This window comes from Molothrus aeneus, chromosome 5 (genome assembly GCF_037042795.1).
Source record: "Molothrus aeneus isolate 106 chromosome 5, BPBGC_Maene_1.0, whole genome shotgun sequence".
Lineage (NCBI taxonomy): Eukaryota > Metazoa > Chordata > Aves > Passeriformes > Icteridae > Molothrus > Molothrus aeneus.
Window position 1 is genome coordinate 19,345,336 of NC_089650.1, and position 24,926 is coordinate 19,370,261.

At 51.0% G+C, this 24,926-nt stretch overlaps 4 protein-coding genes across 4 annotated transcripts; 2 read left to right on the forward strand and 2 right to left on the reverse strand.

Moving 5' to 3' along the window:
* The first annotated feature begins 3,160 nt into the window (after nt 1-3,160).
* On the forward strand, nt 3,161-6,740 carry LGALS1 (galectin 1). Its single transcript, XM_066550265.1, has 4 exons — nt 3,161-3,213; nt 4,695-4,774; nt 5,967-6,138; nt 6,532-6,740. The coding sequence occupies exons 1-4, from the start codon at nt 3,205-3,207 to the stop codon at nt 6,673-6,675; spliced, it is 405 nt and encodes a 134-aa protein (XP_066406362.1). The 5' UTR covers nt 3,161-3,204; the 3' UTR covers nt 6,676-6,740.
* Nucleotides 6,741-9,060: 2,320 nt separating this feature from the next.
* LOC136556520 (urotensin-2 receptor-like) lies at nt 9,061-12,281 on the reverse strand. The gene has a single exon (XM_066549781.1). It carries the CDS (start codon nt 10,153-10,155, stop codon nt 9,061-9,063), a length of 1,095 nt encoding a protein of 364 aa, XP_066405878.1. The 5' UTR covers nt 10,156-12,281.
* Nucleotides 12,282-12,403: 122 nt separating this feature from the next.
* Nucleotides 12,404-19,833, reverse strand: LOC136556519 (arf-GAP with dual PH domain-containing protein 1-like). The gene is made up of 11 exons (XM_066549780.1): nt 19,568-19,833; nt 18,448-18,578; nt 17,478-17,569; nt 17,297-17,379; nt 16,473-16,585; nt 15,697-15,843; nt 15,202-15,285; nt 14,795-14,857; nt 14,217-14,288; nt 13,495-13,726; nt 12,404-13,407 (listed from the first exon to the last, which is right to left on the reverse strand). The coding sequence occupies exons 1-11, from the start codon at nt 19,656-19,658 to the stop codon at nt 13,379-13,381; spliced, it is 1,137 nt and encodes a 378-aa protein (XP_066405877.1). The 5' UTR covers nt 19,659-19,833; the 3' UTR covers nt 12,404-13,378.
* A 1,051-nt stretch (nt 19,834-20,884) lies between these two features.
* Nucleotides 20,885-24,243, forward strand: NOL12 (nucleolar protein 12). The gene is made up of 6 exons (XM_066550761.1): nt 20,885-20,995; nt 21,078-21,183; nt 21,281-21,329; nt 21,756-21,898; nt 22,770-22,870; nt 23,442-24,243. The coding sequence occupies exons 1-6, from the start codon at nt 20,916-20,918 to the stop codon at nt 23,611-23,613; spliced, it is 651 nt and encodes a 216-aa protein (XP_066406858.1). The 5' UTR covers nt 20,885-20,915; the 3' UTR covers nt 23,614-24,243.
* The last annotated feature ends 683 nt before the right edge of the window (nt 24,244-24,926 follow it).

Sequence of the window (24,926 nt, forward strand, 5' to 3'; positions counted from 1 at the left end):
GACTGTCTGGGATTGCTCACAAGGGCAATTTGCACTTTCCAAGGAGAGTGAGCAGATTGTGCAAGGAAAGGCTAGCGAGAGGTTAGCCAGTTGCTCCCAGGAAGCAGGTGACTGAAGCACAGGCCACACTGGAGGTGCCCATGGTCAGGACCTGAGTGGGGTGCCTACACCTAGCATAGTACATGCTTGGTGGGGTCTTTGCTGTGATGCCTGGGCATGAACATCTGTGTGAATTTGGTCTGTCCCCATCATGGCAGCTGGCTCTTCTACACCCCCTTTTCCTGGCCCCGTCCTGTCCAGGACACAACCCCAGTTTGCAGAAAGCAGGTGCAGATGCAAACACCACCTGCCTCACCCTCATAACCAGAGGTGAGGCAATGCTGAAGTCATATCCCACAGTCATTACTCCTCTCTCCACACTCATGGCTCCCTCTGGCCAAGAGTTTGGCATGGACAAGGGCGCTGTTTGAAGCAACAGCATCACATCCACTCACTCCCTTTGGACTGAGCAAAGAAGACCTTTGCCCCCCAAGTTACAATGCAGATCAGTGACTGTCCCTCTAATACAAAGCTAGGATTTGAAATGTTATGCAGGAAAGCTCTTCTGGTGAGGAGAGGCAGGAATGGTGGAGAAGAGCCCTGTCCCTGTGTAGAGTTCCCACACAAGCCCACAACACTGTAGTCTGTTGTGATCTGTCCTCATCTTCCTCATCTGCATCCTTTGCAGATCAAATGGGCTGCTAAACTGCTGGCACATCCCCTGGCTGGCCCACTGCACACTGATAAGGAAGGATGTGATAGGTGGTGAAGACTGCCAGCTCTAGCCAGTCTGGCTCTACCCTTCCCAACCCACAGTGGCTCTTCCTACACCACATTGCTCCTGAAAATCACAGGCAAGCACCTCTGTGTCTCCAGTGTGGTGGAGTAGGTGTCAGTACACCTGGGGACACCATCCCTGCCTGCTGTGACACCAGGGTGAGCAGGGACCTTTCCTCCCCTCAGTTCAGCCATCCCTTGTGAGGATGCTGATGCTGAAGTTTTAGAGTTTGTCATCTCATCATGATGTCTCCAACAGGAAGGCAGACGTGACATTGTCCTGATGGTGGTGGCCCCTGGCCTGCAGGCAATGGGACACCCTGTGGCCCCCTTGCCTGTGGTATTAGCCTGTTGTGCTAATGTTATTTAATTCAAGGTTTCATGAAAGCCAGTGGAGACAGCTGGACTTCTATCAGACAAATACAGGCTGCCCGAGGTAGACTCAAGCCTGAAACCGGAATTTCCTTGATGCGAAAAGCTCTTTAAGCACCTTCTCTGGAATGGTAGCCCCTCCTTCATTATCATCTCTTAGCCATTAGCTGGTCTCTAATCTCCCCAGCAGCATTTGGAGAAAGGTCCCTGGGCAGACATAACTCAAGGACTTGGTGGCTGCTAAGGCTTGGTCACAGTGCCCAGCTGCCAGAAATGCTGCAGAAAACACAGAACCTACCCCATAGCTTTTAAAATGCCTCCTCCACCTCCGTCTCCAAGAGAGCAAATATTTACACATTTCCCTTCCCCATCCAACAGTCCTGACTAGTCCAGCCCCCTAGACCATAGCTCCAGCAGCAGCTCAAGTACTTGGAGAGATGCCTGGGGTTCAGTCCCACAAAACCTTGGATTTGAAAGGAATTGATTTAATAACACACACATCCCAAGTAGAGGGAGGCTGACTCTATTTACTTTTTCTCCTCCTCATATGAAGCACTTCTTGTCCTGCACCACATGATCCCTTGATCAGGCTCAAGACTGAACCCCAAGGCAAGTGAAGAAGGAGAATGGGGGAGCAGGCATGTCAGAGCAGAGAAGACCAATTTGTCCTTTACTCTAGCCCTCTTGTGTCACGGAGCGATCAGCAACCTGGACAAAGTCTGGGGCCTGTTTCTGCCCTCTCCAACAGGCAGGCAAGAGGGTCTCTCTGCTACCTCTGCTGGCATTGATGGCATCAAGTGGAAATACTCAGTAGTGCCATCCTCAGGGGTCATACTGGAGGAGGGTAACAGGGCTGGGGACTCTCACATCCTCAGCAGAGAGGGAACTGATGGGCCTCACAGTCATGGAAGAAAAAATTGTTTCAGAGAGTTTCAGTTCTGGGCCTCTTAAGGAAATCACAGAGCGTCTTGTGACTTAGAGACAAATATGCAAGACAAGGAGAGCTCTAAGCCACAGGCTTGGCATGCTGCCTGAATTTTTCCCTCCTCTTTCAGTGTAATTACAGTTGAGCCATGTAGTAATTGGGTAACTTTTTCCAAAGGAATCCTTTCACCCAGTGAATCATACTTGCCACAGAGAGAACAGAGAGGCAGATAAAAGACATATAGATCCCATGGCTTATTGTGATAGAAGCATTTTGCCCCCATCCCCTTCTTCCTCGGGCCCCTAGCTGTGCTCAGGGTAGAAGCAACAACCAGGCATAGCACTTTTCCAGATAATTTCTTCCCAACCTTCCAAGGCAGCTTCCTCCTGACTCACTCTGCCCTGCAGCCAAGATGAACCGTACAGCTTTGAAGATACCTATGGGTTCTGTAGAAAAAGGACTGTTTTCCCTCCTTTTGTTCCCATACCTACAAAAGTGGGTGGTAAAGGCTGGGTCAGCAGCTGGGCAGTCTCTGGGGACAGAAAGGATTCATAGTGCAGCTGGGTGACTCTCGATGGAGCTTCAGTCTTCTGTTACTGAGGTTTCACCTGGGCTACAAAGAGCTTCTGAGGCACTACGTGTGCTCAGTGACATTTCTTCTACTCCTGATTTAACCAGAGCTGAAGATCCCCCCCTCACTACAGACCCTTCCCGCCAAGTCTTGATCCATTTTCCATGCGGGATAAAAGCCTTGGATAATAAAACATTCATTGTAAAACTATTTTCCATTGGATTCATAGCCACACACAGCTGGATCTCCTCCTGGAGTGGCCCGCAGCCTGCTTGTTAGGGCTACACTCAGCATCCAGGAGAGGAGGCTGGGTGAGTGTGGGAGGAGGCAGCTCTGTCTAATAGACCCTCCCTCCTCCCAAAACCAACCCTGCTCCCCTTCCCATTGGTGCATGGGGTGGAGAAGGGCTGGGTCAACTCAGCTCTCCATCTATTTAAAGGCAAGGGTGGGGCTCTGGGAGTTACTTGCCTGGGACTCTTGCGCTTCAGCGGAGAGGAGCAGTACCCTGCAGAGCAGCACCATGTCTTGCGTGAGTAGGGAAAGGGATGGGGCAGCTTTGCTGGAAGTGGGACTGTGTTGGCTGGGTGTGAGGGTGCTTGTGCTGGCCTGCACATCGACCCCAGTGTCAACCCCAGTGTCAGAGGGTCTGTTAGAGCTGGGTCCCTGCTGCATCCACTACAGAGCATTGGCTGCTATTTTGTGTTCTGGTTCTTTTTTCCTGTAGGATCCCTTTGAGGCAGTACGTGTGGGGATCCTCCCTGGGTTGAGTCCTGACCTGTTTTACTGCAGCTCTAGTCTGGAGAAGCTGCTGCAGTAACATTTATTGCTGTCTGAGCATCTTCTCTGGGCAGCCTTGCTGCTTGCTTTCTGCTGAAGTTTTCATGAGTCATTGAATTGTTATTCTTCTCTTTCTTGGAAGGAGTGTGCTGTACAGAAGTGTTCTGTGAATGTCAAGGACTGCATTCAAATACCTGAAGTTAGAGAGGTTATCTTAAGGGCAGGTATCAAGAGAATGGGGCCAGACTCTTTACAGAGTTGCCCAGCAACAGGGGAAGGGGCATGAGGCACAAACTGAAACAAAGGGAGTTAGAGTTGAATATGAAGAAAAACTTCCTCACTGTGATGGGACTGAGCACTGGAACAGGCTGCCCAGAGAGGTTGTGGAGTCTGCTGCTCAGGAGGTATTCAAAAGCCACCTGGACATGATAATGCAACCTGCTCTATGTGAACCTGCTTTAGCAGGGGGGTTGGATCTCCAAGATCCTTTCCTTAGCTGTTCTGCTAGGGAGATGCTTGTGTTAGAAGAGTGATTACACTTCTTTGACTTGATTAAGCAAGGATTGTCCCAAGAGCAAGCTTATTTTTTAAGGTGGGATAGGAAAAGATTTTCAGTATTCTTGAGGTCCTGGCTCTGCTGTGATGAAAAATGAATACATATGGGTTTGCCAGGATGCTTTAGTCCTCCTAGAGAGAAGGTGGGGGGCAGGTATCTCTGTGGAGCAGAAGAACATTCTTGGAAATACTGAACCTACATAAAAAAACAAGCTGAAGCTGTTGGGAGATGGGAAGCAAGGTGTCTGAGTCCTTGGACCTGGGCAAGGCTTGAAGTTCAAACACGAGCTAGGGGAAGGGAGTGGAATCTCCATCCGTGCCATCCATCCCAGACAGATTTGCGTGGGATGACACAAGACCCGCAAGGCACATGGGTGTGTTTGGGATGGGGTGGGTGTGATTGGAGTGTGCAGGTGCTTACACTTCCCTGCTGTGAAATACAGATATGTTGATGAGAGCAGCAGGAGACAGATTAGGAAATCGAGCTCCAATCAAAGGTACCATGTGATTGGGGTAACTTCTCTGGGATGTCCTTGCTGCCATGCCCTAGGGCAAGGGAGCTTCCCTGTTTCTCTGTGGGTCCAAAGCAAAGCATGTAAGGCAGCAGGGAAAGCTGCCAATTCAGAACAAGTGAGCCAGCAGGTACTGAGCTAATGTCTCTGCTTCCACATTCCCCAGGGACCAGTGTGCACCAACTTGGGTCTCAAGCCTGGCCAGCGCCTCACTGTCAAGGGGAAAGTTGCACCAAATGCCAAGAGGTGAGTTAGGCTGTGCTGCCCAGGCACAGCCAGAGCACTGCGCTAAGAGGTCTGCAAAAGGACTCTGTCCCTTGGGTAGAAGAGGAGAAGGGGTTAACACCAGCAGTGCTTCCAGTGAGTCATCACCTAATGCACACTGCAGACTCAGTACTGCCAAGGGGCTAAGCCAAAGCAGATGTGAAGTTCCAGCTGCACACGCTGGCAGTGACCACATCCTTCTAGTGCAGGGTGAAGGAAATGGAAGCTGTGTCTATACTGAGATCTGGTTTGAGATCATCTGCTCCACCACATCCTCTCCCCTGCATGAAGATGCCAGGAGTAGGGACATTTATGGTGCCCCCATGGACTTGGTGCTCTCACATGGCAGTGGGGAAAGAAGGAAGAAAGGTGGTGAGCAGGCAGGTGGGCAGAAGTGGAAATGTACCCCTAAATTGCAGGGACTGGGGTGACTGGGATCCCAGTGAAGCCTGTGCAGCAGCCCCCAGCCCTTGTGCAGGTCTGTGGCTGGGGGCCCTTTGCAGGTAAGGTGGAGCCTGTAGCCGCTGTACCAGAACTAGCGGTGTTCCAGGAAACAAGTCCCAGCTCTTCTCAAGGCCTTTGAAGTTTGATACTGTCTGAGTGAAGCCTCCCAGGCTTTCTCTTGCCAAATAATGTGCCTCTTCTCATCTGGGTGAGAGGCCTGAAGGCAAGGTGGACACAAGGCTAGGAAACTTCCTCCCACTGCTGTTGCAGATACTTTGGGATGGCTAATGACATGGTAATTATTTCAGCTGCCTGCAGGATGGGGAGAAGGCAGTGGCTGTCAGGCAGGATGCAGCACTAGCGAACTGTTCAGGACTGAAAGGAATCTATGGAAAGCAACTAACTCCCTGGGAGTCGGTTTGGGTGTATGATAACTCTGTTCAGGGCACTGTGTACTGAACCATTCTCTTGTTAAAAGCTTTGAGGAAGTGGTGTTCTCCCAGGGATGGCACTCTGCAGCCTATCACCCCTAAAAAGTGCCCCTTACAGCATCATCTTTTTAGGGAAGCTGCATAATTTAGCAAAGGGTTTCTCTTAGGTTGCCCTCGGCAGGGCTTGAAGAAACAGGCCCAGGGATGCTCATGGTAATGCGAAACATGCTACCATAGTATTGACTTTATTTTTTTCAGCTGTATTGATGTCTGCTTTTTTTTTTTTTTTTTCTCTGCAGCTTTGTGATGAATCTGGGCAAGGATGCTACTCTCCTTGGACTTCACTTCAATCCCCGTTTTGATGCTCATGGCGATGTGAACACCATTGTGTGCAACTCAAAGAAGGTGGAAGAGTGGGGTGCAGAGCACAGGGAGGCTGTCTTTCCTTTCCAGAAAGGGGGCACAGCAGAGGTGAGCCATGCAAATATTTATATATGTATATACACTCTCTGTACATGCTGTGGAGAAGGGAGGGTGTTTGGCACAGGCCACCCAGCTGCAAGGGCTGTCTCAGGGCTGTCTGTACAGGAGGTGGCTGGCTTCTCCTGCTTGGCCAGTGCCACCACTCAGGGCTCTGAGCTCTGATGGAGGGTGGGGATCAAATGTCTAAGCTCCATCTGTCTCAAAGATGTTGCTATTGAACAGAGCAGGGAATGGGCATCTCTTGGGAGACCAGAATAACACTCCTGCTGTTGATGAACAGGTTATTCTACTAAGCTTGTTCACCCTGTGAAGCAGAGGGTGGCACAGCAGTGCTGCAGAGGCTCAAGGAAACTTTCTCTAACTTTTCCATTTGCCTTGCAGATCACTTTTGCTGTCAACCAAAATGATGTGACAGTCCACCTGCCAGGCCACCAGTTCACGTTCCCTAACCGGCTTAACCTCTCTGTCTTTGACTACTTTGATACACAAGGGGACTTCACACTCCAGTCCATCAGCTGGGAATAACTTCCTCTGACAACTCCATCTCAAAGATACAGAAAAAGCAATCAATAAATAAGAGTTTTGATGTATTAAGTCTCAAAATCTAATCTGTTTAATATTGCGAATCCTCATGGGTTGGGCACCTTGCTGGGAGTGGGTGGATAGGGGTAGCTAGTGTTGCTGGAGTACCCTAAGTGGAGGCAATTGTCCCAGCCTTGGGCCTTGATAGTCATGGATGGAGAAGAGAATGAAGGTTAATAGCCTGGGAACACAGGTTAAAAGTCCAAGGAGAGTGGCAGGAGGAGGCATTGGGGCTAATTGTCACTCAGAGGAGAGTAAAAACATCCTTTAAGCAAGGTCACAAGCTGTTGAGGTCTAGACTGACACTTCACACTGCCTGAATAAATTACCTAAACTAAGCACTCCTAGCTGACATGAGACAGCATTGAGTGGCTGGGCTAGCTGAGCCTAGTGGGGCATGGAGTGAGGGGAAGTCCTCAACTGTGCTAGTTTTGGCTGCAGCCTTCTGTAGAGGCTGTAGGAATTCCTATTCCTGTATCTGCTTGGGACCTCTTACTGCTGTATGGAGACAGTAGAAAAGCTGCCTTGCTGGGTGTGGCAGAGTATGTAGAGGGTTCCTCATCCAAATCCTTTCTTCCAGTAACTGTAGGAGCACAAAGCGTTGTGCTGTGGCACAGGAGGGCAGTAACATGGAGGTGTCTGATTTTATTCTGCCCCTTCTGCTTTGCCTGTTCACATCCAGAGCTGAGGGAGGCAGCAATGTCCAGCTGGAGGGTGGGATGCTAAGGATGTGCTCTATGCTTTTGTTCCCGTTTTACTTGGCCCACATGAACCTGAGCACTTCTCAGTCTAAACTAAGCCAGACTCTGAGGAGACTGAGGCAGTCAGGCATGTTTGATGTTCCTGCATAGCTGCCTTGGGGTCTCTCTCAGTCTAATGCTGCCTTGGTGCTGCTGCTGAGCATGCTGTGCCTAGTGGGTGTAGGAAAGGTGGGATCTGCCCTCTCCACAGTGCACAGCAGTTAGCAGGTCGCTCTGGGATTAAAGGCTTGGCCACAAGCAACACAAAGCACTAGCAATTTGATGTACTACAGACTTCCCTGCAGGCCTGGCTAGGCTAATTCCTCACTTTAAGCAGTCTCCAGAGCAGCTGGAGAACAGGGACTTTCCCCTGCAGCAGCTGTACCTGCCATTCTTATTTCATAATTCATGAGGCTCTGCCAGGTCCTGTGTCCTGGGTGCCCGTGCAGAGAGAGGCTGGGCTGCTAGGAACTGTGAGTCTGAGAAGGAAGAGAGATGAGATGAGAGCTTAGCTGAAAGGTAGGGGCACTTGGGCTGTACAAGCAACTTGAGGCTCTGCAACTGGATCTCCCTTGAAGTCCTGTGTTGCCCAAAGCCCATCTGCTTTGGATGACCACATCACACTCTTTTTAAGGCTACATCTACAATTGTAAACATGACATCTAGCATTGCCACCCTGCACATAGGCATGGTAGGGGAACAGTATAGCTTGGGGACTCTTCCCATGGCATGATAAGGACGCAGCCATCCTTTCTGGAGAAGAGAGGCTCAGCAGTATGGAAATGAGCCATGCTAGGCTAGATGGTCTCAAGGCAAGAGACCTGGCTCAGTTTACACAGCGCTGTTGGCACAGTCTGGCAGACTGGGGTACATTTGGTAGGCCAGAGAATTGGGTGTTTCCCTCAACCACAGCAGGGCCATGGTGCTGGTGAGGGTGCCATGAACTGTCATGATGGACACAGAGGAGAGCTCTCTCCTTGTAGCTTCCTCTGCTGGGCTGATCTTGAAAGCTGAGCAGAGGTACTGGACTCCCTGGACTGTACTACAGGGGAATCTTGCAATGCCTCTTAATTGCGCTTCGCAATCTTTCTTTAGATTCTTCAAAGATTTTCTGTGACGGTTTCTTGAAGAAAGCTCAGTGGAGGCTTTACCACAGGAGTATGAACCTTAGTGAGGTCTCCTGCTAGCGTGGCTGTTTCTTGCAGTGACTCACCATTCTTGTGAAATCTATGACTCACCGTTGTCCTGACTTTGTTATGGCTTGGCCCGTTGCTAGCAAGGAGATGAGGGGCGGCAAAGGTTCCCCAGATATATAATTTAGACATATTGAAGCTGACTGCTCCCTTCCACCCACTCCCCAGCCTTGTGCAAGGTGGAGGCTGCAAAGTGTGTGAGCTGATGGATCTGAGGATGGAGTCAGGATCCCTGAGACAAGCACTCTCCCCACCCAGCTGAGCAGGATGAGCAGCCATGCAAAGGGGAAAGCACTGCATCAACATTGATGGAAGACACTGCATGCTGGCATGGAAGGTGGCACACTTTTATTTCTCAACATGACCCAGCCAAAGGTCAGATGTTCCCAGCCTGCTCAGCCCTCACTGTCCCTCACAGACCTCGAGAGCTCCCTGAAAGCCAGGGGGATGCTGTGGCTCCCCGCAGCCTGCTGAGAGGGCGCTGCAGGCCGCACCATGCCCGTCCCCGCACGGCCACGGCGCCGGCGGTGGCTGCTGGCAAGGAGGGTGTACAGGAAGGGGTTGACGCAGCTGTTGCCATAGGCCAGGCAGGTGACACCGAAGTTAAGGTAGGCCTGGGCGGTGGGGCCGATGCCCAGCCCCTCTCCCTGGTACAGCCCGGCCAGCTGCCAGGCCCAGAAGGGGAGGAAGCAAGCCCAATAGGCCACCACGATGGCAGAGATCCTGCAGAGGAGCCGCCGGGCCGGGGCCCGGCCGGGCAGCGGCAGCCCCAGCCCCCAGGCCGAGGACCGGTACGCCCGGGCCAGGCGGGCGTAGACGATGCCCAGCACGGCGCCGGGCGCCAGGACGCTGGTACTGAACAGCACGGTCAGGTAGAGCCGGAAAGCCGATGGCGTCCAGGTGGGGACGCAGATGCGCTTGCGGGGGCCGTCCCCCTCCCGCAGCTGAGTCATCGCCATCATGGGGGCCGTGAGCAGGAGCGAGAGGAGCCAGAGGATGGCGCTGGCCAGTCTGCGGTAGGCATTGCTGGCCCGCCGGGCCCGCAGAGGCTTGGCCACCGCCCAGTACCTCTCCAGGCTCATGGCTGTCAGGAGGAAGATGCTGGCGTGCATGGTGAGGAGGTCCAGGCTGAGCAAAAGCCTGCAACCCACATCCCCAAAGAACCAGTCGTGGGCGAAATAGGTGCAAACCACAAAGGGGATGGTGGAGAGGTACAGGAGGTCAGCCAGGGCAAGGTTGATCATGTAGACCCCCAAGGAGCCTGCTGAGCAGCCTGCCACCCTGCCAGAGGCCACTGCCACTGTGTAGATGTTCCCCACCATCCCAGTGAGGCACATGACCAGCAGCACTGCACCCAGCGGCCCCGTGACCAGGCTGTCCCCTCCCAGGACATTGCTGTCATCACCCCCACCACTGCTTTCCTCCAAGAAACTGCCACCCTTGGGATCCTCTCTAGGACTTGGGCTGATGAGAGAAGTGTTGTAAGACATCTTTGGGTAAGTTAAGCAAGAGCAAATCAAGCTCTCAGAGACCTGCTCCTTCCTCCTGCCTTCCACCCTTGCTGTATAGGACACGACTATCCTTAACAGCAAAGCAGCCAAGGGAAGAATGGGGAGAGTTCATCAGACACAGACAGGGTGCTCCAGAAGTCTATTCCTCACCTCCAGCTGCCCAGTCCATTTTGCTGATGTTGTCCATCACAAGCTCTGTCCGGTTGTTTTCCTTAACCATGGAAGAGCCAAGAAAGGGACACTGCCTTTTCCTTCAAGACCAACATATGCAAGGTAACCTCTGCCAGCCAGGAGGAAAGGTCTCTTTTCTTCGCTAGCTTTGTTGCTTCTCCAGAGTTTGCTGGGCCCGCAGAAACAGTGGATGAACAAGTAGATTTCTGCTCCTAAGTCTGTCAGCTCAGCTCAGACAGACTTTGGAGAGGTGGGCCCTGCCTCACTGAACCAACCCCCTGAGAGCTACCTTGACCACTGCATGGAGGAATGTGCCTGACTCACAGCTTCACACACCGGTGTGAATACATTTCCAAATTTATACTGGGCTTTTAGCCACTAGCTGAGGAGCCCCATTGGCTCCCTCCTCTTTCTGGCAGACATGCTTTCTTCCCCCATATCTTCCTTTATCCTGCTATATCTTCCTTCTTGTTCTTATTTCCCTTTCTTTATCCCATTTCTCCTTGTACAGTTGTCCTCATTTGAGACAGGAGACAACTGAAAGACAAGACTCCATAATACGGCAGAGAGGGTGGAAAGCATCATGCTGTGGCTTTAGAAGGGAAACAAGGGCCAGCCCTGGAAGTGCAATAGGCAGGGAGCAGCCACACAGCTCTCCCCAGCCAAGCCAGACTGAAAGAACCTGTCCCTCGCTCCCTCCCAAGCACTTCAGGGCCCTTTGAGGTTTGGGTGTTGTGGATGTAGTCCCCCGTTTGCCAGCAGGCCCACCAGATGATAGGACCTCTCACATTGTCTGTCCTGGCCCTTTTCCACCTTTGCCCTCAAGTCAGCACCAAGCTCGTAGAGACTCAAAGGATTGCGTATTTTAGAGTCTGTTTTTCCTTCCTCTCCACAAAGACCATCCTCCTCCTCTAAGCTTTCCCCCTCCTTCCCTCGCAGCCCCGGGAAGCTGCCCCGCCGCAGAGCAGGGAGCAGCAGCCCATTGCTAGGCACCACCGCCTTCTAGCGAGACACCGCCACATGACACCCGCGCCCGAAGCTACCCGGCCCTTTCCTCACTCACATCCTCATCTGAGCCTCCTCGTCTCAAGGAAGACACGGTGGGACAGAATTTGCGGAACAGAGACAGATGTGCCATACTACATGTACTCTGCTGTTAGTTCGGGGTTTCAGGCCGCTCCAGCCACACTCTTTTGCATCATCAGTGTATTGGCTTCATTGTGGCTGAGTCAAGTGCCTCTGCTCATATCCAGCAGTGGTAATTCAGCAGCAAACAGGAGGAGGAGGGGCATCCCGTCAGTACTCCCCTCACTGTGCAATGACTTTTGGTTTTCAGGAAAATTATGCTCCAAACTAGGAGAGATCAGCAAAATGCAGTGAAAATATACTTTTAGGTGGATATTTCCATTGCACCATGGTAGTAGGGTGAGAGATGCTTCTACTCATCCAGAAAGTTGATGCTCCCAACAGATTGTGGTGATCTTGGCACAGAGCGGGGTCCCCAGAGAAGCAGAGGGACACCGTGAGTCTGCCCATTTGGCTCTGATGGGAATAATCACTGTCCACATGCCCCAGGAAATACAATGAGCAGCTATGGCTTTTTGTTTGATTGTCTGTACTTTTTTCCAAGAAACAACCTCATACCTCAGCAGTTAACATGTCAGCTAATTTAGGACTTTAAAATAAATTACAATGGTATTTTTAAATAATTTCTTTAGGAGCTAATTAAAATACTCACTGGTTGTCTCATTAATTCCAGTTAGCTCCCCTTAACATATGAGATACCTTCTCTCACACTGCCTGATAAAAATGCAAACACATCAGATACTAGTCACCAGCAGAACTCAGCTACTCCTCCCAGCATGTGCAGGGGACAGCTCCCAAGAGAGCTTTAGGAGATGAGCTTTAAGACATGAATCATGGGTTGCTTTTGTGTTTTAGGCTAACTCTTACTAAGAGAACAGGAACATACAGATATGTATGTGTGATGAACAAGATAAACATATGGCAATGTGCAGTTTAGAATGAAAGTGCCAGGCCTTTGACATACAGGGAATGAGGGAGAAGAGATCCATGTATTACCATATTCAGCATCAGCCCTAGGCTCTAGTAGAGACAGCAGACTCTGAACTCTATACACGTTATCAGCTCCTCTCTGCAAGACCCAACCCCTCTCCATTGGTCTGATAGAGACTCAAGTTGGGCAGCTGATCTTCAGTGGCATGAAAATCCCTCACAGTATTTTCCCTAGGGCAGTATTCTACCTCCATCACTTTTTGTTATGTGTGTGCATGCACACGTTATCCACATACACAAATGTATATCCACATTATTTATCCACATACCCAAATGTATATCCACATTATTTTTGAGATGATCTCTTAATCTTCTCTGAAGCATTTGGTGGAAGGTCTGCACACAAGTGTCATCTGAAGAAGCTTTCAAGCCCATACATGGCAGAAGGAAATAAGCCTCACATTTGGCTGTTTAGGTTACATGTTTTAAGTGACCTTTCTCAACCACTGCACTAACTGGTCAAATATCTAGATGTTTCACATCTCTGTCACCCGCAGATATGGTATTTCTTGTAAAGGAACAGGCTCTTTTAGTCCAGCAGTCCCTGTAACCCGCTGTGCTGCCTGGCTCCAGCCAGGCAGCTCTTTTCTTGAATCAGGTGGGTGCCTGTCTGCAGTTTCATGCAGGAGTGATGCTGGGTCTCATGTCCAACATAGTAAGTGCCAAAGTTTTCAAGGCCTGACTGACAGGCAAGACCTGTCAGCATCCAGCCAGATGACAGCAATTTAACAGGGACAGGTTGTACTGAGGATTCAGACGCACAAAATCTTGCACTTGAAAAGAAGCAGCTTAATCGGGCCCTCAAAACAAAGTGGATATCCTATGGGGGCAAAAGTGCTTCAAAGGGTGCTCCAAGAGCACTGTGTTTCTCTGATGTCAATCTCCTCTCCTGTCCTGACAGCCACCCAATAGGACCAGGTAGAGTTGAGTCATAGTGAGATTCCTGCATGGCTTCCTAAGATTTAAACTTGAAGTAGGCTTCAACTGTAGTGAAGAGAAAAGGTGGTGCATTAGGGCAATACCCTGAATGGGAGTGGCAGGAGGGGAAGGAAACAGCATCCAGGCACTTACTTGCATATTCCTGTGGTGTCATGGCCTGGTTGATGACACTCGTGAAGGCTCTGACCCACTCCAGCTGGTCAGTCTCTGTCTCGCAGGTGAAGAGGTATTCCCGGTCAGGGGTGACAATGGTGATGCCGTAGTGCCAAGAGAAGTTGCCCTGTGTCCCTGAAGGCAATCCCTTCTGGACACTATATCCATTCTCTCCACTGCCCACAAACACCTCACCCTTAGCAAAGGCGTCCTGCACATCAGGAGGGAAAGACAGTGATTTATGGAATCCCAGAAGAACAAGAGAACCGTTACAGGGGCACCTAAGGACAAGAGGAGAGTGTGTGAGGACCGGGGATTAGCAGCAAAAGGTTTTGGAGGTGGTCAGGGGTTCAGAAGAGCAGTGAGCCTGTGCTCAAAGGCAGTAGTGAAAAGGAAAAAATAAGGCCATAAATCTCAAGAGGTCTGAGAGAGGAGCTGCTGTTCTCATCTCTCTGTGTCACCCTCCCATCACCACCTTTACACTGCTGCCCTCCCTGCTCCCATTGTTTGCAGGCAGTGAAACAAACACAAAAAGCATGTGATGAACTGAAAGGGGTGGAAAGGGGAAGACCTGGAGTCCATTCATAGCAGCTGGGAAACCTGCAAGCCGCCCTCACTGCAGAGCACAGGCTCTGTGTGCACTTTGACCCTGCCCCCAGCGCCGCTGCCTGCAGCTGCCGGCGGTCGCATCTCCCTCTCACCAAAGGATCCTTGAAGTACATGAGCCTGCGGTGATCCAGCGTGAACCAGCGCTTCTTAAAGGCCTCTCTCTGCTGTGAAGGGAAGAGGTGACGTGTGAGGGGACAGTGCCCTCTGCTGCGAGCAGAGCGAATGGATACCCCAAACTCATCCCAACCGCGTGAAGCAAGCCCCTGCCGTAACAGCAACCTCCTCCTCTCCCTTTCTGAGCTGAGAGTGCGGTCAGTATCAGGTGATTCACTCCCAGCTGCTGTCCCCAACTCCTGAACTTCGATGAAGGACCCCAGAGTTGAGACAGGAGAAATGTGGACACTAAATACCTGCAAGGTCACACACACACAGACGCATGCAGAGAGATCTGTTGCTCTGGGAGAAAAAGGGACTCTGGCTTCATCTACTTTCATATGTGTCCTTCCCCTTCCTTTCATTCTCCCCTCCCTTGGTGCACACACTCTTTTCCCACGTGTGTCTAAAGAGTCAGAGGGGAATGAGGAAACAGCAGGAGAAAAACACTGAAGTAGGGAAAGCCAATGGTGCTCTGGCAGGCCCCTGTTTGATTTTTTCTACCATAGCAGCTCACCTTGGGACCAGTCTTCTCCATGTATCCCTCCTTCAAGAAGTTTCTGGTCAGACGATTTTTGATCTGACAAAATAAATGGCAAGAGTGTCATTCACTTAGCTGTGCCTCTTCGCTATTCATTTCCTTCCCCCACCCTTCTATTCCCCCAAATTCAGTCACCTTCTAAATTTATATTTCCCAAACTGCCTAGCTAGGCAGCTAGGCATCACTTCTGCCTCCAATATGCCCAGAAACAGCAGAGAGCAGCTATTTTCTGACTACCACAGGCCCTTTTAAAAACACCTTCTCATCCCTCTGTCTTTACCCTGCAGTTTCCACTTCCATACCTGGGGTTATAACAGTAACTAACGAGCTCTTTTATCATGCAAGCAGCGGGAGACTCAGGAGGAGCTCCAGTGCTGCCTTACCTCATTATCGCTGGCAATGGGAAATGCCACCTTCAGGTAATGGAACTGCACTGAGCGGATGGCGTTGAACCAGTCCACTACCTCCTGAGGGTGGAACAGGACAGGACAGAAAGCTTAGCCAGAGCAACAGAGGGGCATCTAAATTCACCCAGCTGCACCCAGCCCTGAGTTAGCTACAAGCACAGTCAGCTCTCCCTCTGCAGCATCTCCCTCACATGCACACAGCCAGCACGGCTGCCCCATTCCCCACATGCACAGGCAGCACATCTTCTATAGAACTCCTCCCACACAAACCAACTCAGCCAGTGTTCCTGCCCTGCTCCCTGCAGCAAAACTCTCACAGATACACAAACACGGAGCCAGAACACCCACCCTATTACCTACAGCAACTCACACTCACACACCCCATCCTACCCCTGCTTCATGCTATTTAATATCAGCAGCTCCTCAAAGCACCTCAATAGCTTTGCAGGGTTTGATGCTAAAACCAGATACCTTTCCACTTTCATGGTAGACAAATATATTCCGGGTCTTATTGTCTTTGAGATAGGTGATCTGCAGGCCATTGGGGTTCCCAGTCTTCTCTGGCTGGAATGTAGCATTGATTACATCTATTTTAACATTGATTTTGGGTTCTTTGGCCTGAAAACAGAATGGCATTGACCATGCATGAGCAATCCTAGAAGGAAAGAGATCTGAGCTACTGATTACCTGGGGTAAGGCAGGGTCAGAGGCCTGACCAGGTGGAGAACCTTGTACTTGGCTTTTTTAAACCTTCTGAGGTTCATATCAGCCCACTTCTGGAGCTTGTCCAGGTTTCTCTGGATGGCATGTCCTGCTTCTCCCTACCCTGAGCCATTCCCTCCCTTGTGACAGCATTTTAGCTCTTGCCCCACTCATTTCAGAGATATGAATGAGCAGAAAAGTAGCCCTCCTCAAAACCAACCTGAGAAAAGGTTTTTGCCAACTTGGCTCACAATGGGGTGAGGTTGGTTCCAGGAATGGTGCAGGATTACACATCCAGGATAGGAGTGAAATGGAAGACCAGTCTTTTTCTCAGTAGTGAGGGAAACACAAAGGGAGACCATGAGGAAAAGTCACTCTGACAGTAGGAAAGGGACCCTTCTCCTTAGTGACATGTTTTGTTCTCATCTCTGAGCTGGGATGAACAAGGCAACCTCAGAAACATGCGTAGGAAGTCAGAACATCTCTGTGACCCCACTGCTCCAGGTGCAGTACACACTGAGGTGGGAGTTGACCACCATACTCACATCCTGCTTGGTGAAATACTTCAGACATCCCTCTCTCTCAGACAAGAGGAACTTGCGGGGTAGGAACTGCCCGTTGTCTCGGCCTCGCTTCCAAAGGATGCCTTCCTTCACCCCTTGGAGCAGAAAAGCCACTTATAGTAGCATTCCCCACAGGCATGGTAGGCACCAGAGGGCTGCATGCAGCCTGGGGCCCAGCCACCCCTCTGGGACAAAGAACATGATGGGCTATTGCTGAGAGTAAACACTTCAGATGTTTCACCTCTGACTTACAACTAAAGATGGTGTGTTCCCATGTTTGCAGTGCAGATAAGCGCTCACCAAAAGACATTCCCAGATTCTTCCCACCTCCTAGTCTTGCTCCTACTACTACCTCTGACATTGTGAGAGCTCTCTCCTGTGACCACTAGAGTCCTGACCCATGCAGACTCTGGCGTGGGACCAGAACTCTTCCCACTCGACTCTGCAGGCTCTTGGGCTCCAATGCCCTTTGTCACAGGGCTCACAGTGCCGATTCAAGGGCAACTGACAGGGTTATAGGGGGTGGCATGCAGCAGGACAGACATTCCTTATTGCAGATGTCTGTCTCCAACAAGACAACAAATGTCTTTGAAAAATGCCACCTGGTAACACCAGGCTTCTAAGCTACCTGTGGCAGTGCCAGCCTATGTTGTCCACAATTTAACGCCCCCAAAACGAAGCCCTGTAATGACCACTTGGGTTCTTAGGAGTACTTGTGGGATTTGCAACACTGACACCTCATGATGCTCAGAAGTTTCCAGAAAAGACAACAGGCAGGATGTTATGATGCTGTGTTCTGCTCTTACCATCAGAATATGGCAGCTGTTTTCCCGGCTCAGTAAATTCTTTGCGTTCATATTTGGCCCGTATCCACTGTTCTCTCAGCACTCTATGGAGAGAGGGGACAGGTGGCTCAGAAACAAACTAGAGGAATTAGAGGAACAGAGAATTGCCCTTCCCCCTTTTCTTCTGCATGCAGCAACTTACTGGCAGTCATTGTAGGTTGGCTGGTAATAGTAAATAGGGATGTGAGCTTCATATATGGCTTTAGTCACAGCATTCCCATGCTTAGCCAGAAACTGCAGAGTTAGACAGAGAGTTAGTGCCTTGCCTTTGATGCACACTCATGTTGGACCTTTTCCTTCCTGACCCACTACAGAGTCAGATGCATATCAAACTCTAATGGAGCATTCTCTTTCCCCCCTCCATTGCAACATCCCAGCAGTCTGGCAGCAGGAAGGTGGGTCTCAAAGGTCTCATATACTCTCAGACATTACAGTGGTTGCACCTGAATCAACAGAGTGCCATAAATGTCACTTCCGTAAGGCTGGGTGCGCACACATTCAGTGGATTTGCTGCTGTGCCCCACATCTCCTGGTGAGCTCAACAACAACTCTGCAATGGCATCTGGAAGGACATTCCAACCTCTTCCAAAGAGCAACAAGACACAGATTATTCTCTTTGGATCTCCAGAAAATATTTTCAGTCTCCCGAAAATTAGTGAGTTGAGGAGGATGTAACGGGAAGAAGTCAAGTTCTCATAAGTGCCATTTTTCTCAAGAGATTGTATTATATATGGAAACTTTTCTTGGAGAATAGCCCAAGACTTTCCCCTTGGACTGCTGAAATCAAGAGGAGACATCGAGGCTGGATGGTCTTGGCAAGTGGAAAACAAGTAATCTGAAGCAACAAAGACCCTAAGCTTTAGTAAGATCCATTGCAAGAGCTCTGCATTTGCCATAAAGTAACAGGACATGCAGAGACACATAAGGCAAGTGTGTCCTCCCTCTCCCAGTGGGTTGTGGGGAGTTATCCTTGATTTTCATGAGTAGAAAAGAGACTGATTAAACCAGATTACATTCCAACTCTGTGAGGTCAAAGGACTAATTTTGCCAGGACACTGAATGTATAGCCTAGTCCAAACCACCTGCCCTACCCATGGGGATAAAGATCTCACCTGCACCTGAGCATCATCCCAGTAGTCCATCTTCAGGGATTTGACTTTGCTGATGCTAGGGATGTTGCGGTGAATTCCTGAACAGCTGAGGCATATAAAGACACCCAAAGTAGAGGATGCCCAGTCAGGATCTGAGAATATGGAAAAGGGTAAAACTAGAAGTGGTGAATATCCCTGGGATATATGCCTCACCTGAGAATGTAGTCCTGAGAAACAGGGAGCTGATGACGACAGTTTCATCTGAGCTGGGTAATTAACGCCCAAGGCATGGATGCCAGTCAGCAAAAAAACACAGCTATTGGTCCCTCATTCCCTGTTCCAATCACTTTGATGGAATTTTTAATGACCTGTATCTTGAAAAACCCCAAAGTGCTCTGTGAACTCCCTTTGTGTAAAGGATGACCCAGAGGAAAATGAAACCACCTCTGGGAAAAGACCCCAGGAGTTGTTTAGAGCATCACAGCAAACCCCTAACAGTGTTTAGCTCAGGAAGTGGAAAACAACCTTGAATCTAAAATTCTCCTAGAGTAGTTAAATAGGGCAAAATTGTACTAATTTGCCAAGTGTTAATTTGGCTTGGGTAGCACACTCATTTTGGAGATATATGATGGGTGGTTTTAGCAGCACTTGTAGGACCTCAAACTGGGTACCCTTCTGAGAGGGCAAGCCCTTCAGTAAATGAAATTTCCTAGGCAGCTGTGGCAGGTTGTCAGTTCAGAGCTGAGTCATGGTGAAGACAATGCCCTCCTGAATCATGCCTTCTTTCTGGAGAAGTTAGGATTTCACTGCGAGCTTTCCTGTCAGGTCCTGACTGGGCATGACCTTGATTTGCATTTGCGATCTGACATGACTACAACCCACGGTGCTGCAGCTATGGAGCCCCTGCTAATCTGGCACTCCCACACCCCTGTCCTTCCCACCAGTGCTATGGCAGCATCTTCTCCCTCCTCCCTTGCCAACCCACCTGAAGGGAGAGGAAACGAATACCCAGAGCGATGCCTCCCCTTTCTCTCCAGCCCAGGCTCCTGTGCAGTCCAGATAGCCAGCACTAAGTGGCTGCTAGAGATCAGCCCCAGTTCCCTGCTTCCAACTCCTCCTGCAGCATCCTTCGGGGACTCACCTGGCTTCCCGCAGTCCGCACACAAAGAGTTCTCTGCTCTTTTCCATACTTCCTTCAGGGCCTTCATGCTTCGCTCGTTCCCTGCAGCCATCGCCTCAGAACGGTATCCCTCCAGGCAGGGCAGGACAGGGCCAGGAGGGCAGCTGCCTGCACCTTATGCACCTGCAGGCCAACCCACTGTGTTACCCAGGAGAGAAGGAGCCACCAGAGAGACAAGCTCTGGCAGCCAGAGAGAAAAGAGGAAGGCAAGAGAAGCCTACGGTTAAGGTAAATGGGAAGGGTACAGAGGCCTGTTGGTGCACCTGAGCCGGCTGAGCACAGGCAGAGGCAAAGAGGCTGGAGGCTGAAGTGCACCCAGACTATGTGTGAGGACTGAGGAGGAGGAGGAGACCTGCCCCATGGGCGTGGAGGGAAGTGCAGCAACTAACCACAGAACTGGTTTTTCCACATTTCTGCTGGTGAAAGGACAGACCAGGAAAAGAGCGAAAGCAGCAAGCAAGCTGATAAAGGAAAGCTGGCTGTGGACGAGTGACTGCCAGGCTGTGACAGGACTACTGTCAGGACTCGTCATGCTCTGTGGGCTGGGGGGGCTGGCTTCAGCTGCCCCCACAACACTTCAGAAGCTTCCACCTAAGTCAGCCGGCCACCACACAGGCATTACACCCATTGTTAAGGCAAGAACAGGGGAGCAATAAAGGCTCAGGAGCTCAGCCAATGTCTCTCTAAGCCATCAGAACATGGCAGTCTTTCTTGATGCCCCCACCAACTCACACCAGTACCTCTCTCCACCACTACAGAAATCATGGCTGTCCAGCCAGATGCTGCGACTTGGACACAGCATCAGAGCCAAGACCCATCTCCACAGCTGCCTTCCCCAGATAATAGCACATGCACTACTAACACCAAGAAATGACAATAGCTTGAAATAAACTCAGAGCTCTATTGAAGAATGCTCGGTTGAAGAACTGCAGATGTTAACTATTCGGAAGAGTGGCATGTATTTAAGAGATGTAGATGCAAAACACTCTGGAGTGTCAGAACCAGTCTGGGGCTACACTGTGAGAGCGGGTGCTGCGCTGCCATGTTCTGGCTTAGAGTGGCCGGACAAGGCAGCGCCACAGAATCTTTTGCTGGGAGGAAGCTGAAGAGGAGCGTAGCCGGAGGCTCCCACGCCTGAAGCAAACCCCGTGCACGCCAGGCGGGACTCGAGGGCCGGGATCAGGCGCACGCCAGGCCCCTGGCGCGGGGCGCTGCATCCCGCAGGGCCGGGGGCGGCGGGCAGAGCTGCCGGCGTTCCGGCGGAAGGGGCGGGCGGCAGCAGCCGCGGCGGCAGCAGCGTGGGGCCGCCATGGGCCGCAAGAAGAACAAGAAGGGCCCGGGCGGCCGCGAGAGGCGGCTGGTGGTGACTTTCGACGAGGAGCGGCGGAGGTGAGGCCGGGCGGGCCCCGGGGCGGGAGGGAAGGCGGCCCCGGTCGCTGAAAGCCGGGCGGTTCTGTGTTGTCGGCGGCAGGGAGTACCTGACCGGCTTCCACAAGCGGAAGGTGGAGCGGAGGAAGGCGGCGCTGGAGGAGATCAAACGGAAGCTGAAGGAAGAGGAGAGGAAAATTAAGGAGGAGGTGAGGGAAGGGTCTCGTGTCCCCCCTCGCCAGGCGGGCAGTGAGCGGGGCAGGAGGGGCGGGCAGAGGCGCCCCATGACCTGTTTCCCTTCCTCAGCGGCACCAGGAGTATCTGAAGATGCTGAGCGAGAGGGAGGAGGCGCTCGGTACGTGCTGGGCCCTCGGTGGGGAGGGCGGTGGGCGCCCGTGGGCCGGCAGCCTTGAGTGGGTGTTGAGGGTTGGGGCAGGGATGCTCGCACACTGTCCCACAACAACAGCTGCTCGGTCCTGTCAGTGTTCCCCGGATAAGCTGGGCAGAAATCTGAGCTGTGACCCCGCAGCCCTCTGTCCCGACAATCATGGGGGTCGTACAGAAAGGAAGGAACAGGAGAACATCTCCAAGGTGTCACCAGGGCCCCTCAGGGGGGAGAAGCAGCTTGCCCTCCAGGCTTGCAGTGCCAAGGCCCTCTGCCCTTTATCCCTGCATGCCAAGGCCGAGTGTCACCCCAGCCCAGCATGGTGCATCAGGAACAAGTGAGTTTATCCCGTGAAAAGTTGGGCACTTTGCAGTGTAGGATTTCTTGTGTTCCCAGAGGAGGCTGATGAACTGGAGCACTTGGTGACATCGCGGACGGAGTCTGTGAACATCGACCACCCAAACCACATCGTAACAGTGACCACCATCAGCGACCTGGACCTCTCGGGGGCACGCCAGCTGGGACTGAGCAGCCCCCTGGTAAAGTCTTTTGCCTCCTCTCTGTATCACCTGTACACACTCCTAGGGCTGGTGAGGTAGGGCTGGTGGTCCCTGAGTATGTCTAAGGCCTTGCAGCTGGCTGGGAACAGGGATGAAAAGGGCAACTCGTAACTTTTCTATTTTTCCACAATTTAAACTGGACCTCTACAGAGAAGGAAATGTTCTGTATGAATAGCTCACTCCACACCTCTCTGGAACCCTTTGCTAGTCCCAACTGACCCTGGTTAAATGAAGTGTTACTGGACTGGATTGCAACAGTGTAATACTTTAAAAGCTGATACAAGACAAGCAGCAAGATTTCAGACATTGCCAAATGGTCTGCCCTTGACCTCTTTTCTGTGTCCTGGTCAGAAATATTACTGTTAGCACGAGGAGGCATTTTTTCTCTCCATAATCTCGTGCTTGGACCACAAATAAGGAAACCATTCAGTTCTGTTTGTGGTCACTTTTATTCTCAAAATACACAGTAACTAAGAGCTTGTATTTCTTTCATAGAGAGTCTCGGGTGTTGGTTGTACTTATATTTGTAAGGTCATCTAATCTGAAAGTCCACTCAGAGACGTCTTGGTAGTAATTTAAGCAAAAGCCAAGACCTTTGGTTCATTCAAGTTTAAACTTCAATCTCATGGCTGTTAAGTTCATGCTGAAGATTTGGATCTTGGGGTGGATTACTGTAGAACATCTCTGGTTGTGCCTTTCTGTGGGACTGCAATAGGAAACCTTGACACTTGGACAGTGAGGGGTGTGCAGAATTAAGACACCTTCATCTGTGACTAGTTAGTTCACAAAACAGGATGAAACCAAGAAGGCAGTAGAAACACCAGAATCACAAAAATGCTTTATTTTTAAGGGAAAAACTGATGGATCTGAAGAAGAGAAGGGGGAGGAGGTAGAGAACAAGCCTGTGAGAACAATGCCCAAGAAGTCCAGAAACCCCTTCCTGTCTGAAAAGTATGTAGAGATTCCTTCAGGCCTTCTCTGCTCGGCTCTGGGAGCCGATGGGAGTGTTGGGTTCCGGGACGCGCGGCGTGGCCGCCGGCGGGTGCGATGCTGCCGGGGCCGGCAGGCGGCGCTGGCGGAGCGCGGCCCGCACGCCCCGGTGACGGCGGGAGGAGCGGCAGCACGGTGGGCTCCGTCCTCACCTCTCACCCGCTCCTTCACCGCGCCACGTTCCGCAGCGTGCACAGCTTCTCTCTAGGGCTGAAGGTCAGAGGCTCCTGAAGCTGAAACTAAGGCGTTCTCCACGTTTTTCACTATCCAGGTTTTACAGGTGCTTTGAGGGTGTGGAGACTTGCTTTACTCTGTGGGGTCTGGGCAGCACGATGCTCACAACATTAGTTTTTGTTGTCACTGCACACGGAGACTTGCAGGTTTCCTGCATAGCTTAGAATTCCTCTGGGTCTTGCTTTGTCTGGCATCCATTCCTGCTGGGCCACACAGAGCTCTCCAGCTGTTGTTGTGGTGTTGCCTTCCTTCTGCAAGCTTTGGTCCCCAAACCCTTTTCTCTTTCTGCCCTCCACAGAATCTCTTCTCTTACTGCCACGCTGCACATGCACAGCCAGAAGAAGACAAAAAGAAAGAGATCCCAACGTGGGCAAGGCCCACGTAAGAAGATCCAGAAGTCCAGCACAGGGCGAACCACCAAGACTCAGCGTCGGAGGCTGACTGGCAAAATGGGCCGTGACCAGGATTAACAGAGAAAGAGAAACTAATGTTCAGACCACCAGCTGGGACAGTGCTCCACGTCTGGCCTGCTGCTCTTTGGGATCCTGTCATTGTGGGCAAGCACTTTGTTTACATGGCATTCTGACTAGCCATTAACCCAGGCCAGTTCAGCCTTTCTGTAGCCTCCTGAGCACTGGCCAGGGTCACTAGACACTCTGCCCATTTATTTTTGGAGTGATCTCCAGCTAACTGTCTAGGTACCACAAAATCTCTTAAAAACTTCTGCTGAAGGTCATGTTCTCTACTTCTGTCCTTGCCCCCCCCCTTTCAAAGCTGATACTTGGCTTTATCACAGAAGGGGATCTGGGGCAGAGTGCAACAGGCACATCATTGTCAGGGCAATTTGAGAGACTTGGGAGAGCTCTGCTTGCACTCCTGCATCAGTGCCCTGGCATTTCTCCTGTGCAGTAAATCCTTTTTCCATGGAGACATGGTGTCATCTTGTCTCCTGTGTTTCTTCACCACACAACACAGTGCCACACCTGAATGCAGGGGTACTTTTTGTTTGATACGTGTGCCAGGTGAAATTGGGTAACTTTGTGAATAAATTTGAAGTCATTTTGCTAAGAAAAAAAAATAAAATCTGTGACTTATTTGAAGCATTAGAGGAGCTGTGCTAACACCAGTACCAACTGGAAAGAGAGGGAGGTAATTCCTGGTGTTTAAAGGATATTGAAACCCACTGGTGCTTGGAAAATGGAATAGCTAGGAGCTATTTCTGTGGCAAGGCAGAGCCAGCTAGAGCAGGAATGGCTCATTCCATTGTTTGCTGAATATGCTGATCCTAACTGCGATAGCTCAGGGGAGTATGAAATGCCCTAATGCCCTTGCTGTGTGTGTGTGGCCCTCTCCGGGTGGGAGTGGCACAGGCTGCCCTTGTCCTTTACCTCAGGGTTGTTGCAGTTATTAGCAGCTAATTGCCTTTCTTCTTAGGACCTCAGTGTATGCTTTTTACTGTGCTTGCCCTCAGCAGGGGAAGAAAAAAGAATTGTATGGTTGGGATTTAGGAATATCCGTGGCAAAACTGTGAGTGAATCTTCTGAGGAGGAGAGAGCCCAGGCAGTATGCTGGCCTCTGTCCTGGAGTATTCTGCCTCTGTCAGCCAAGCCTCCTCCCATGCCATGTGTGCACTGAAAAGGAAATGACAAAGAAAGAAAAGGCCTATGTGTCCAAAACCCACACCAGAAAAATTTGCAACCCAGCAATGGGCAAGTAAATAGATTCCTCATGCCAGAAAAGGGAGGGAAAAGAGTAAAGCAGTGCCTGAGACTGTATGGAGGAA

Bases quoted from the DNA above. Each gene is read 5' to 3' on its own strand.
- LOC136556519 (XM_066549780.1), bottom strand. From the start codon at position 19,658: ATGGCTGCAGGGAACGAGCGAAGCATGAAGGCCCTGAAGGAAGTATGG. The intron at 16,586-17,296 runs GTAAGAGCAGAA...TTCTGCTCCAAG, and splicing joins ACAGCTGCCATATTCTGATG to GGGTGAAGGAAGGCATCCTT. The intron at 14,289-14,794 runs GTGAGCTGCTAT...TTCCCTTCACAG, and splicing joins TGGAGAAGACTGGTCCCAAG to CAGAGAGAGGCCTTTAAGAA.
- LOC136556520 (XM_066549781.1), bottom strand. From the start codon at position 10,155: ATGTCTTACAACACTTCTCTCATCAGCCCAAGTCCTAGAGAGGATCCC.
- NOL12 (XM_066550761.1), top strand. From the start codon at position 20,916: ATGGGCCGCAAGAAGAACAAGAAGGGCCCGGGCGGCCGCGAGAGGCGG. The intron at 21,330-21,755 runs GTACGTGCTGGG...TTGTGTTCCCAG, and splicing joins CGAGAGGGAGGAGGCGCTCG to AGGAGGCTGATGAACTGGAG. The intron at 22,871-23,441 runs GTATGTAGAGAT...TGCCCTCCACAG, and splicing joins AACCCCTTCCTGTCTGAAAA to AATCTCTTCTCTTACTGCCA.
- LGALS1 (XM_066550265.1), top strand. The intron at 4,775-5,966 runs GTGAGTTAGGCT...TTTTCTCTGCAG, and splicing joins GTTGCACCAAATGCCAAGAG to CTTTGTGATGAATCTGGGCA. The intron at 6,139-6,531 runs GTGAGCCATGCA...TTTGCCTTGCAG, and splicing joins AGAAAGGGGGCACAGCAGAG to ATCACTTTTGCTGTCAACCA.